Genomic DNA, 13,776 nt, shown 5'->3' with positions numbered 1-13,776 from the left:
TTCCAGTTCAATCTCTGTTTTATAAGGATGTCAGTGTAATGTAAACTCTGTATTGCATAACCTTGTTACCTAAATGTAAAAGTAATCACAGAAAGTTTGGCTTTAGGATTTCAGTTAAGTAGAGGATGCTCTAAATTAACCCTAAAACAGTTCAAGTTTTAGGCTTGTTGTCAGTATCTTATTTCCATAGGTATTTGTAATAATAATGAAGATAATTCTAATGAAAAATAACTTTTGCCCTTCAGCGTTCCAAAGGAAAGGAAAGCTTAATGATGCTATTTTGATTATTCATTCATTCAATGAATATTTATTGAGCACCTTCTATGTTCCAAGTCCTGTTTATAGACACTGTGGATACAGCACTGAGTAAAGCAGGTAAAAAAAAAACCCCAACCCTCATGACGCTTGCATTCTGGTGGGCAAGACAGACTATAAACAAATAATTGAGTATATCAGAATACATAGTAGGTATTCCATGGAAGTAAAGTTTACAGTAATAGGCAAATAGAATAGCAATCACCTGTGGAAGGGTTTTATTAGCTGGGAGGCTCATGAGGGAGCCTTCTTGGATTTTGAAAATATGTATCTTTGTGTTGGTTACACAGACATATATATATATGTATGTGTAGGTATATATGTAAAATTTTGAGTTGCGCATGTAAGATTTGTACATTTTATTTATTTTTTAAATGTTAACGTTTTTATTTTAGAGAGAGAGAGCGTGAGCAGGGAGAGGGGCAGAGGGAGTGAGAGAGAGAATCCTAATCAGTTTCCATGCTCAGCTCAGACCCCAACACAGGGCTCTATTGCATGACCCTGGGATCATGACCTGAGTGGAAATCAAGAGCCAGATTCTCAACCAACTGTGCCACCCACATGCCCCTATACGTTTTAATATATGTACATTATACTTAATTTTTCTTTAAAAACATATCAGATAGTAATAGATGCTGTGGAGGAAAATTACTTGAGAAAGGGGAGTGAGACCGACAAAGTGTGGTATCAGGGAAGGCCTCACTGAGACTATCAACAGATTTGAAGGTGTTATGCAGATACATATCTAGGGGAGAGGAGACATCAATGGAAACCATGAAATAGGTTGCTTGGAAGTTCAGGGAACAGCAGAGAGACCATTATGGCTGGTGCAGTATAAGGTAGGAAAGAAGAGTATTGATTAGTTTAAGGTGGACTAAGGTTTTATAAGACATTTTAAACACTACAACTTTTAATTCTAAGCAAGACCAGTAGACAGTTTGAGGAGATAAAAGTCTTGGTGTGATTTACATTTTGAAAAGATAACAATGGCTGCCATTTGAGAGTATTCTATAAGGCACTAAGAGACCAGCTAGACTCTTACCATGATCAAGGTGAGAAATAATGGTGGTTGTAGCAGTTGGGTGGTGAAAAGTAATCAGATTCTGTATATATTTTGAATATGGAAGTGACAGCATTTACTGATGTATTGGCTATAGGATGTGAGAGAAAAAGGATTCAGGAATGATTCCAAAGTTTTTGGTCTGAACAGCTAGACAGATGATGTAACTATTCAGAAAGATGGGAAAGACCAGGGAGAAGAGGTTGGAAGGGTGGGTCAAGAATTAGTCTCACAACAGTCAAATTTTAGAAGACTTTTTACACATCCACACGAAGGAGGGTAGGCAATTCAGTGTATAGGACTGAGTTCAGAAGAGAGGTCTGGACTAAAGACAGACATTGGGAATTGTCAGCTCATAGTTAATATTCAAAGCCATGAAATGAGAGCGCTCGGAGAAATCTAGTAAATACTGAAGAGAAAGGTCCTCAGAGCTGGAACACTTCAGAGGTTGGAGAGATGAAGAAGAACCAGGAGGAAGCAACCATATAGATAGAAAGCCTGTCTTTCAGACACGTGTGTGTCTTTGAAGAGAAACAAATTAGGAGTCAGATGAGAACTGGATTAGACATGTGGAAGTCATCAGTGACCTTGTAAGAACAGTTTGGGGGTATTTTGATGGCCTAGGCTGATTATAGAGTATACAAGAAGGAATACGAGGACAGTAATTTTGAGAGGTTTTTGCCATACAGGACACAAGTAATAATAATAGCACCTAAATAGCATTTACTAAGTGTCCAACACCTTCTTAAGACTTTATGTATATTAATCTCATTTAATCCTTACAGTGTCCCAGTGAGGTAGGAGTATTATAATTTCTTCACAGATGAGGAAAGTGAGACACAGAGATACTAAGTAATTTAGCCATACGATGTCTATTTCTATATTGAAGAACGAATTTATAGCTTCTTCTAAAACACTGTTTTTAACTTACATGCATTTGAAAACTTTATGACAGATTGGTTAGAATAATCAAATAATTTAAAAATGTAATCTCTTGAAACAGAGAAAAGAGTTTCTTCCGTCAGAGTGGAGCAGTATATATGACTTCATCTGTCTCCCCCTAGAGTATTCAGATCACCCAGCGACTTTCCATAATTCTGCTGTGTGCTTTCACTCATCACATCTTGTCTAGACATAGCTTGTGTGTGTGTGTGTGTGTGTGTGTGTGTGTGTGTGTGTGTGTGTGTGTGGTGTATCAGACATCTTTATGAAAGGATCAGTAGATAACTACCTGTGTTCATTTTCACTGAATAATTTGAGTTTGCCTACACTATTGAGCCTACGTAAGGCACACAAACTTTTGTTTTTGGATTAGTGAATGTATATTATGCCTAACTACATTAAAAACATATAAACATAGGGGCGCCTGGGTGGCGCAGTCGGTTAAGCGTCCGACTTCGGCCAGGTCACGATCTCGCGGTCTGTGAGTTCGAGCCCCGCGTCGGGCTCTGGGCTGATGGCTCGGAGCCTGGAGCCTGTTTCCGATTCTGTGTCTCCCTCTCTCTCTGCCCCTCCCCCGTTCATGCTCTGTCTCTCTCTGTCCCAAAAATAAATAAACGTTGAAAAACATATAAACATAAACATTTTAATCATATATGGGGAAAACATAAAGCTAAAGGTTAAAAGAGAACATAATTTCAACATACATTACAGAAATTTTTAATATCCATATTTTATTCATAATATTCTTATTTTGTATTCTTATTTCATATTCTAAGGATTAATTTTTTATGGACATGTAATTAGAAATATAGGAAAAAGATGAGCACTTAACAGGAGAAATACAAATGATTGATATTATGAAAAATTGCTTGCTTTTTCTAATCCTCTAAAATAGAATTCTGAGGGGCGCCTGGCTGGCTCAGTAGAACATGTGGCTCTTGGTATTGAGGTCATGAGTTTGAACCCCACATTTGCTGTAGAGGTTACTAATAAAAATGATAAATAAACTTTAAAAAAATCTAAAAAAATAAAATATAACCATGAAAATAACAAGGAGAAACCAATTTCATAAGATTTGCAAAAATTCAAAGGATTAAAAATATCCATTATTGGTAAGAGTATGCAAAGTGGACATTTTGAAACATTGCTGAAGTATAACTTGTTATAACGCTTTTGGAGTGCAGATATTCATATAATCTTCAATCATTTCCATTTCTCAGATTCTATCCTGTAGAATATTTATATAACTGTTTTAAATAGTGTGTTCAAGAATTTTTATTACAGCACTATTTGTAATAAAAAATTAGAAACAATAAATGAACAGAAATGGTTAAGAAATTGTGATAAATCCATGCTTTGGAATAATATGCAGCAGTAAATAATTTACAGAATAAGATATCATATTTTTTGTTGATTAAAGACATTGTGTAGTTATATAAAATATGTATTTATATTTTTTATAAACATAAAATATTAATAGTGGCTATCCCTGGGGAATGAGGCAGAGAAGGTGAGGGATGCTGTTTGACTTCCTGGTATTTCTATATTTGTTTGAAATATTTTAATAATTACAAATAATTAAAATTATTTTCATAGCTACCCTACACCACTTAAAATTATTGTTTCCCCCACCCATAATATAAAATTTTAGTGGGATTGAGTTACTTTACTCTTAACCTGTGACAGTAGACAGGCTAGAACATTAGGTAGTCTTAGCTGTGCAGTTTGTGTTTAGAACAGTATTCTCCAAAGGAAAGGAGGGAAGACCACTACAGGTCATGGAATAATGATAGGTTGAGGTATGGGTCAAAAATATTAGAATATTCATATTCATCCTAAATCTCAACCATTTACATTGTTATTTTTTGGCCTGTTACAAAACAGATACACAACTCTGTACTGTATTTCAGGGAACATCGGCAGCTGCCCCCAAGTCAAGAAGTAGATGTTAGCCATCCATTCCAGAAACCTTCTTTGTGCCCTGTCACGATAATAGCCCCTTCCTACATTGTATTTTTTTATGGTTTTATCACCCAAGTGTGCCTTCATAGATACTACAACTTGGCCTTGCTGTTTGTTTATTTTAACTAGATCACTTTAAATCTCTGTTAATCTCTGTTAAAATTTTCATGTTAAAGAACTGGGCCATTTCACCTTTAATTTGTCATGGTCTGGACTGTACTGATCACATATTAATGGTGTAACTCAACGTGTTCTGCTTTCTGTGTATTACTTGCAGATTGGCAGCTTGATTAAGGGGCATGTTCAGAGTAAGGATTGATCCCTTTTTTGTGTGATTTTATCAGGAGGCACATAATGTCTGGTTTTCACTTCTGTTTTTAATGTTAGTAGCCATTGATGTTCAGTGCCTGGATCCGTTAATTCATTGGAGGCTGCACTTAATTCTTAAGTCTTATCTTAAGTCTTTTGTTTTTATTTATTTACTGGGATAATTTTTTTTTAATGTTTATTTTTTGAGAGAGAAAGAGCATGAGCAAGGGAGAGAGAGGAGACACAGAATCTGAAGCAGGCTCCAGGCTCAGGGCTGTCAGCACAGAGGCTGACGGAGGACTCGAACTCACGAGCCATGAGATCATGACCTGAGCCACAGTTGGATGCTTAACCAACTAAGCCACCCATTATGTGTAATTACATAAATTAGACGTGTGGCTTGTACTGTATTTCTGTTGGACAGCTCTGGTCTTGCAGCTATCTCCAGAAGAACTCCCTGAAATGCAAGAAATGTTCTAGACCTGTGCTGTCACTCAAAAAGTGGTTAGTGTGATTGAGGAAGTGAAGTTTTAATTTTATGTCAGTTTAATGAATTTCCATTTAAATAGTTGCATGCGTTTAGTGACTACTCTTTTGGACATGCATGTCAGGTAGGCTGGGATCTGGTTAGAAGGGGGGTCTGGAGTTCTGTCCCTGGGTGAGAAACTTGTTCATGTGGGCTAATGAATTTTCACAGAGAAGATGGACTCAAGGGGTGCCTGGGTGGCTTAGGCAGTTAAGCACCAGACTTAACCTCAGGTCATGATCTCCTAGTTCCTGGGTTCAAGCCCTGAGTTGGACTCTCAGCTGACAGCTCAGAGCCTGGAGCCTGCTTTGGATTCTGTGTCTCCCTCTCTCTGCCCCTCCCCCACTCACGCTCTGTCTCAAAAATGAATAAACATTAAAAAAATTTTTTTAATTAAAAATGCACAAAATCTTAAAAAAATATGAACTTGATCTAGACTTTGGTTTGATTTATTAGAGAAACACGAAGAAGGCGTGAGAATCACCTTAAAGAAATATGTAATTATGGGTACACAAAACATCACAGAACTGGCTTAATGAGAAACAGTTTTTTCTAGTTAGAAGGGAGAGATAAAGTGGGATGGGATGGTTGTTTAAAGGCCTACAGTGCCAAGCTAAACAGTTAAGACCTCTTCCTACCGGTGATAGAGATCCATTCGTTTAACATTTGACAAATGAGTACAGTTGACGCTTGTACAGTGCAGGGGTTAGGGGCACCAACCTTTATCCCCCCAGTACAGTCCAAAATCTTCATGTAATTTCTGATTCCCCCAAAACTTTACTAATCGACAACTGTTGACCCAAAGCCTTACTGATAACATAGTTGATTAACATGTATTTTTTATGTTATATGTATTATATACTACATTCTTACAATAAAGTAAACTAGAGAAAAGAAAATGTTACCAAGAAAATCATCGGGAAGAAAAAATACATTTACAGGACTCTACTGTATTGATCAGTGTACATCGTCTATATACAAGATGAATGGTCTGTCAGTACCTACATCAATATTGTCTTCTATTACACAAAACACTGTAGATATTAAATGTATTACTAACACTAGACATCAAAAACGAAAAGTTAATGTGAAAAAGAAATTCATATTTATTTACAGGAGTAACGATTCATACATTGATAATGGAGAAGCAGCGGTATGAATGCTATGTACCAATGAATGAATCATTATAAAATATTTATGGCCTACAATATTGCACTCATAGTCCTGATACAATATCGGAAGCATTGTTAATTTTTTTAAAAAGGACTTACCAATGATGGTAGGCTAGTTATACAGTTTCTCCAATTAGGAGACAAAGAGGCATACTGCACAGTAATGTAATTCTTTGAAAGCAGAATTATAAAACACTAAGCAAATAACACATTATTAATTTTATATTAAATATCACAGACCTCATTCCTGTATAAGGATAGGCTATCCACTTCCATATGAGTCTTGCACATGATGTTCTCCAGGCGAATACTTAGACATTGCTGATGATAATGGCACAGAAATGTTTCATACAGTTTTTCCCATATGGTCAGATTTCTGCACAAAGATACTCACACACATTCACAACAGATAAGTTTATAACCCGAATAGCATGATGATTATTTGCAGTTCGTAGAGTGGTAGATTGTCATAAGGTCTTCATCCTCGTCTTCACAGTGAGTCGGCTGTGGAGGAAGAAGAAATGGGGTTGGTCTTACAATCTGAGAGGTGAGCAGAGGTGTAAAAAGTGGGGAAGGTGGAAGTGGGCAGGAGAGGTAGGCACACTCGGTGTAACTTTATGGAAATGCATTCTAATTTCTACCAGGCTTTTTTGCTCTTTAACTTCTCTAATAAAATTTCTGTACGGTTACCAGTTCCTCCACTGTCTGCTTTAGTTGCAGTGCTCCTATCATAGAAGGGCCCATGTTGCAAAAGAAAAGTCAAAAGCAGTCTCCAATAGTTAACTCTGCTGCTAGGTTGTCCATTGTCAGTTCATTGCTGCACTGCTTCTTCCACTTCTTGCTTCACTGCTTCTTCCACTTCTTCCTCATCATCTAGCACTAATTTTGGGAGCACTCACCTCTATCAAGTCACCTTGTTAATCCTGTGGTGTGGTGCTCTTGAGTTTCTTGATAGGTCTGTATCATGAAACCTTTCACCCTCCATCTTTAATCCGTCTCATGATTTTCTTGACTGGCTCTGTCATAAGTCCTGTAAAGTTATCTGGACACAGTTTTCTCCCCCAGGAATTTATTGTTTCGAGCTTGATGGCTTTCATGGCCTTTTCTGTAATAACAATGACATCCTCAAGATCCTTCCAAACTTGCATGATGTTTTCTTTATCAGGGCTCCTTCCTATACCGTGGACAGTCCTTTCCATAGAGACTGTATGCAGTGAGCCTTTAAGGACCTTAAGGACCTTAAGGACCCCCCTGATCTGGAGGCTGAATTAGAGATACTGTGTTTGGGAGCAAGCAGAATATTTTGACATTGTTGCTGTTGAACTCATGGGGTTCTGGATGGCCAGGGGCATTGTCCAGTATCAAAAGAACTTCAAAAGGTAGTCCCTTACAGGCAAAGTACTTCTGGAATTCAAGGAGAAAACATTAATGGAACCAATCCAGAAAAAGAGTTGTCATTGTCCAGGCCTTCTTGTAAAACCAAAAGACTGGCAGATGGTGTTCATTTTTTCCCTTCAGAGGTGGAGCGTTAGCAGTTTGGGATAAGCAGTTTTGATCATAAACTCAACTGCGTTTGCGCAAAGCAGAGGTGACCTAGCCTTTCCTGCTTTAAATCCACAGGCTTGCTTCTTTGCCTTACTAATAAATGTCCTTTATAGCATTTTCTTTCCCCGGATGCAGCACTTTTACCTGCATTGAAAACATGTTCAGGCAGATACCCTTTCTCCTCAGTGATTTTCTGAATGGCACCTGGGAACGTGTCTCCTGACTCCTCAGCAGAGACTGCTTTTCCTGTTTTCTTGTCATTGTTAAAGCCAAACTTCTTTCTAAAATTATCAGACCATCCTTTTCTGGCATTAAATCCTTCAGGTTTAGATCCTACACCTTCTTTTTGCTTTACGTTGTCATATAATGACTTTGCTTTTTCTCACATCATATTAGAGTTTATAGATAGAGACATACCTTTCTTATAGCGGTCCATTACCCACAAAAAAGCTACATTTTCAATAAGAGATGAAAAGGTACATTTTGCACCAAGTACTAGGTTGTTGTGCATGCTAGTATAGTTGCAGCAATGGCTTCATGAATTTCCTTTTCCTTTTTTACAGTGGTACTCATGCTGGATTCATTTATCTTGAAACAGTAGGCAGCCACAATTGCAGACCTCAGTCTATTAAGCAATTCAGCTTTTTTCTTATAATGTCATGATTTTCTTTGCTTCTTGGGAACACTTCCAGCATCACTAAGTAGCACTTTTTATGGGTCCCATGATGTTACTGGAAGTTTATGGTATTACACTAAACACGTTGAAAAATAAGCAAGATCTGTGAGAAATCACTTTTGCTGCTAGATAGAGTTTACTGGAGAGACCAAACCGCACATGCAGAGATGGTTAGTGTCACACCATATTTTAAGCCGATGCTTGGCAACACCTGAGCTTACCGCGACAGCAACAGGAGGTGACTGTGAAATTATTACAGTGATACAGTATGTACTACAGGAAATGTTATGCAGTTATGATTTCATACAAATGTTTACATTTCTCTTGACTGTGAATGATGCCTTGTATGGTCTGTAAGTGTGCAGAAGTTTTGATACATCCTAACTTTTTATAATATATTTGTGTGTATTGGGGCACCTGGGTAGCTCAGTTGCTTAAGTATCTGACTTGGTTTTGGCTCAAGTCATGATCTTGAGATTGAGCCTCACGTTGGGCTCTGCACTGACAGTGCAGAGCCTGCTTGGGATTCTCTCTCTCCGACCCCTTCCCCACATGTGTTTGTTCTCTCTCTCTCTCTCTCTCTCTTAAATAAATAAATTTAAAATGCATATATATGTGTATATATATATATATATATATATATAAAAAATTGTGTTATTTTATGGTAATAAACAATAAAACAGAGTAGGATCTACATTTATTTTATGTAGTCATGGCATACCTAACTTAAAAAAAATTTTTTTTTTATATTTCTAGGCCACAGGATTTGTCTGCAAGTTTTTTGAAATTGTTGCAAATCTATAAAATTTTACAAATCTATATTGAAAAAAAAGTCTGCATATAAGTGGACCCACACAGTTCAAACTTGTGTTGTTCATGGGTTAACTCTACAAGACACTTTTCTACACACCTAAGAACCCAATAGTGGAAAAAACATAGGCCCTATGCTTTGCTACTTGGGTTCTACTGAAGAAGAGTAAAAAATAAATAGATTAAATAACATAATTTATAGCATAATATAGGTAGTAGTAAGTGGTAAAAAGAAACACAAAGATATTTTAAAATAAGGTGGTCTTCATGCATTTTCCTGTACATCGGAATTAGTAGCATTTGTGTCCATTAAGGACATAACACTTCTTTTTTTTTTTTATCTTGCTCCTGGCATCACCTTGGGAATTGCCATTTCATATCTAGATAGCTATAATTTAAGAACTTGAGTTCCTAGAGAGCCTGAACATGTTTTGCTTTTTTGTTTTTAAACATGTTTTTCTGCCAGCATAGCAGCTTGATTGATTTATCTATTTGTTGAGTTTGGTATATCTCTTTAATGTATTGGTTCTTCTCTAGTGCTTGGTGATCATTGGTTTGTACTTCCTTTTGCATTTGTGATTCTTAGTCCACTTGCTTGTCAGCGTTCTCTTTATTATGGCCTGCTTTAGGTGATGGTGGAGGAGAGAAGGAAAATATTGCTGCAAAACACATGCCTATAGTTTGCCTTTCTCAGTTTGAGGTTCTCCATCCATTCTGAGGATTGCTCTAATTTCTGTCCCCAGTATCCATACTTGGTATTTTAGATAAGCTGCACATACTTCCTTGTCCCATAATTCAGTCCAGACAGGGCAGGATTCTAGAGTTGGTAGGAGCTAAATACCTTAGCTGTTCTCTACCTGATCATCCTGACAGGGCTCCCTTTATTTCCTTTGAGGGCTCCCTTATTTCCTTTATTTCCTTTGAGGGCTCCCTTTATTTCCTTCATCTGTCGTCTGTGAAATTGTATCTGTTGACTATACCTTCTTTCTGCCTCCATACAGAACTTTCTTTTCTGTGTTTAATTCAAGCTGTGGTCTTCTATAATTTTTTTCTCTCCTAAAATCTGATTTTCTCCTCTTTATGTCTTTGCAAATTTCTCAAAATGTCTGGTCTGTTGATTATGTACGTTCAGGCGGATTGTTTTTATGTATCTTCTGTGGTATGAGAGTGGGAGCAGAAGGAGCAATAGGAACATATATTACGTCTGCCATCTTGGCCCAAACTTCTAATTGATATTTTTTAAAAAATGATTTAAGAATCCTAACAGTGTACAATAATGCTGGTTATTGCTAAACAGGTTGGTCATACAGTACTCAGTGTTGTGTTACTTTGGCCATTGGTATTTATTTTCCTGTCACAGAAGTTAGTAAGATTTTTTATTTAATTAGAAGTTATTGAAACTACATTTTAAAGGATTTTTTTTTCTAGGGGCACAATTATAAAATCTTGATTATAATTTCATTAATTAGTTCTGTCTTCTGAGTATATATGAATGGTAGGGGGTAAAGCATTGTTGCTAAATGCTAAAAGCATTAGCTTGCCTATAGGATGTTTCAAGTCAACTAGCAACACTATTTCAAGGTTGATTCGCATCTGAGAAATTAATTCAACATTTTCTCAGTAGTACAGATTAGCTATTCAAGTTGGATGAGTTATCATGAAAACCCTTCCTTTCCTCAAAGCACAGTTCAAATTTTCTTCTCCATAGTCATTCAAATTCTCCAACAGTTGTTCCCTTCTCTACTGCCATGATTTTTTTTCTGTATTACATTAGTTATAGGATTTATCATTATATTGGAAATCTTGTTTTTTTATAGGTTACACTTCACTAAACTCTGAATTCTTCCATATTTTCTTTAATTTTGCAATTCTGACATGTATTTACACAGCAATTAGGTTAGTATAATTTAGAAATGAAAGAATAGATCCTACTTCATCGTTCTACAGGGTGAGAAGGCCTTTGATTCCCTGTCTCAGAGAGTCAATTCCAGTTATACACTGTGGGGAATCCTGAGATCATTTTTACTGTAGATAATGAATTTTAATATTCTAACATTTAAGTTTGATTGAAGTATGTTCTTTATCTTTGTGAGGTAAAAATTACTGTGTGGGTTTGTAAATATTATGCAATTATGTGCTGCCTTCAAATATGTTACATTGTGTTAAAAAAATCCTTATCCTATTTTTAAAATATATATTTAACAAGAAAAGTCCAATATTTTAGATTTGTCATTTTCTTTTTTTGAAGGATCAAAGTAACAATGAAATTATGATTGGAGTGATGTCAGGAGGAATTCTGATTTATAAGAACAGGGTACGAATGAATACCTTTCCATGGTAAGAACTTCCATCAATATTTTTGCTTTTACCATTATATTACCAAATATAATAATTCATATTAAAGAAAGTGGTTGTTGAAGTATATTAATGTTGTCATGCATCTTATCCTACTTGAAATCTACTAGAGACTACCAAAATAATTAAATTATTTATTTTAAAACTTGCTTAATCCAGACAAGGCAATATTTATAAAGAATACTGCTTCATGAATTTTTCTCTTGGAGAATCTCTTAAATTTGTCCTATAGTATAGTAGCTAATACTGTCATGTTTACTCTGTGTCTTGCACCATGCTGATTGCCTTATTATTTTTTCATTTTTTTTAAGTTTTTCAAAAAAAATTTTTAATGTTTTATCTTTTTTTTTTTTTTTGAGAGAGAGAGACAAACAAGAGCATGAGTGGGGGAGGGGCAGAGAGAGAGACACACACAGGATCTGAAGCAGTCTCCAGGCTCTGAGCTGTCAGCACAGAGCCCGATGCAGGGCTCGAACTCGTGAATGGCAAAGTTATGACCTGAGCCCATGTTGGACTCTCAACCAACTGAGCCACCCAGACCCCCATTAGAAGTTTTATTTTTAAGTAATTTCTACACCCAGCGTGGGACTCAGACTCACAAACCCGAAATCAAGAGTTGCATGTTCTAATGACTGAGCCAGCCAGGCACCCACTCCATGATTGCTTCACGTTACAGTATTTCCTCTAAGTGCATTAAGTGAGGTCCCATTTTATCGGTTGGAGCATGGGTGTGGTTGCTGCATCTATGATCTGCTATTACGTGGTTTAAATTGGCGCTAGGAAAGTATGGTGGCTCCATGGGGTTTAAAACTCCTGTTTCTTCAGTTTTACTGCTCTGCTGCCCTTAGCATGTTGTCCTCATTGTCCAGGATGACTCACCCTCTGTATCCCAGAACGAGGAAAAAGAAGTAGGATCTGCCTCTTCCCTTTAAGGGGATAAGTTGAAAATCATAAAAATCACTTCGACCATATCTCTTATGCATTATATGAGCATCTGCAGTTCTTTAAAATAAATGTAATGATTTTCTTTAGCAGAAGAAACAAATACATAAGAAATACATTGTATTACTCTGTTTCTCTTTACATCTTTTAAAAGATTTGGTCCTGATTTTTAACTATCTGTGATTTTTATTTAATAGGTTTTTGTAACTAGTCACTTTAATAACACTTTAATAGAAATATGATAAGTAACAGAAGCAGTTATTTTAGAAAATTGCCACAACTTTGTTTAAATAATAACAATAAATTTCCTAGATGGGTCACAAAACCATACGAAGCATAAAATATAAAAATTGATGAACATCATGAAAATTAAAGACTTTGCTCTTCAAAAGAGACTCTAAAGAAGATGAAAGAACAAGACACAGTCTTTTGTAAAATATATATTTGATAAAGGACCTATCAAGAATATATAAAGAACTTTAATAACTCAGTAGTAAGAAGACAATCTGATTAAAAAGAAGAGGCAAAATATTTGATTACACGCTGCCACCAAAGGAGATACACAGATGGTACATGAGCACTTGACAAGATGTTCAATCATCAGTGAAATGCAAATTAAACCACAGTGAACTACTGCTCACACACAGAATAGCTCCACTTAAAAAAAAAAAAAAGTGACAATACCAAATGAGGGCAAGAAGCAAAACTCCTTAAATCTCATACGTTCCTGGTGAGAGTGCAAACTAGTACACCAACTTTGGAAACAGTTTGGCAGTTTCTTTAAAGTTAAACATAGATTTACCATATAATCCAGCATTTCTGTTCCTGGAAATTTACCCAAGAGAAATGAAAACCTGAGTTCATATGAAGAGTTTTACACTAATATTCCTAGCTACATTATTTATAACACCACAAAACAGAACTGCAGATGTCCATCAGTTGGTGACAGAGGATTTATTTCCACAGTCGATACTGTTCAGCAATAAAAAGAAATGAGCTATTGACAACACTAAACCATATGGATGCCTTGGCCTCAAAACTTTATGCCAAGTATAAGAAGCCAAACACAAACATATTCTTTGTTTCTATTTATATGAAATTCTAGAAAACACAAATTATAGAGACAGTAGACCAGTGGTTGCCAGGAACTGAAAATAGAAGG

At 36.2% G+C, this 13,776-nt stretch overlaps 1 protein-coding gene across 14 annotated transcripts in view; it reads left to right on the top strand.

The window, feature by feature from the left end:
• PTPN4 (protein tyrosine phosphatase non-receptor type 4) overlaps window positions 1–13,776 on the top strand; it is a 226,082-nt gene that overhangs the window by 124,973 nt on the left and 87,333 nt on the right. For all 14 annotated transcript variants that reach the window (XM_045033652.1, XM_011285247.4, XM_045033660.1 and 11 more), the window contains one exon: window positions 11,566–11,654. In XM_045033652.1, the coding sequence (XP_044889587.1) occupies window positions 11,566–11,654 (89 nt within the window). The remainder of the gene's footprint in view (window positions 1–11,565; window positions 11,655–13,776) is intronic.

Source organism: Felis catus, chromosome C1 (assembly GCF_018350175.1).
Source record: "Felis catus isolate Fca126 chromosome C1, F.catus_Fca126_mat1.0, whole genome shotgun sequence".
Taxonomy (NCBI): Eukaryota; Metazoa; Chordata; class Mammalia; order Carnivora; family Felidae; genus Felis; species Felis catus.
Note: the sequence above shows the minus strand (reverse complement) of the source record. Positions and strands in the feature narration are given on the sequence as shown.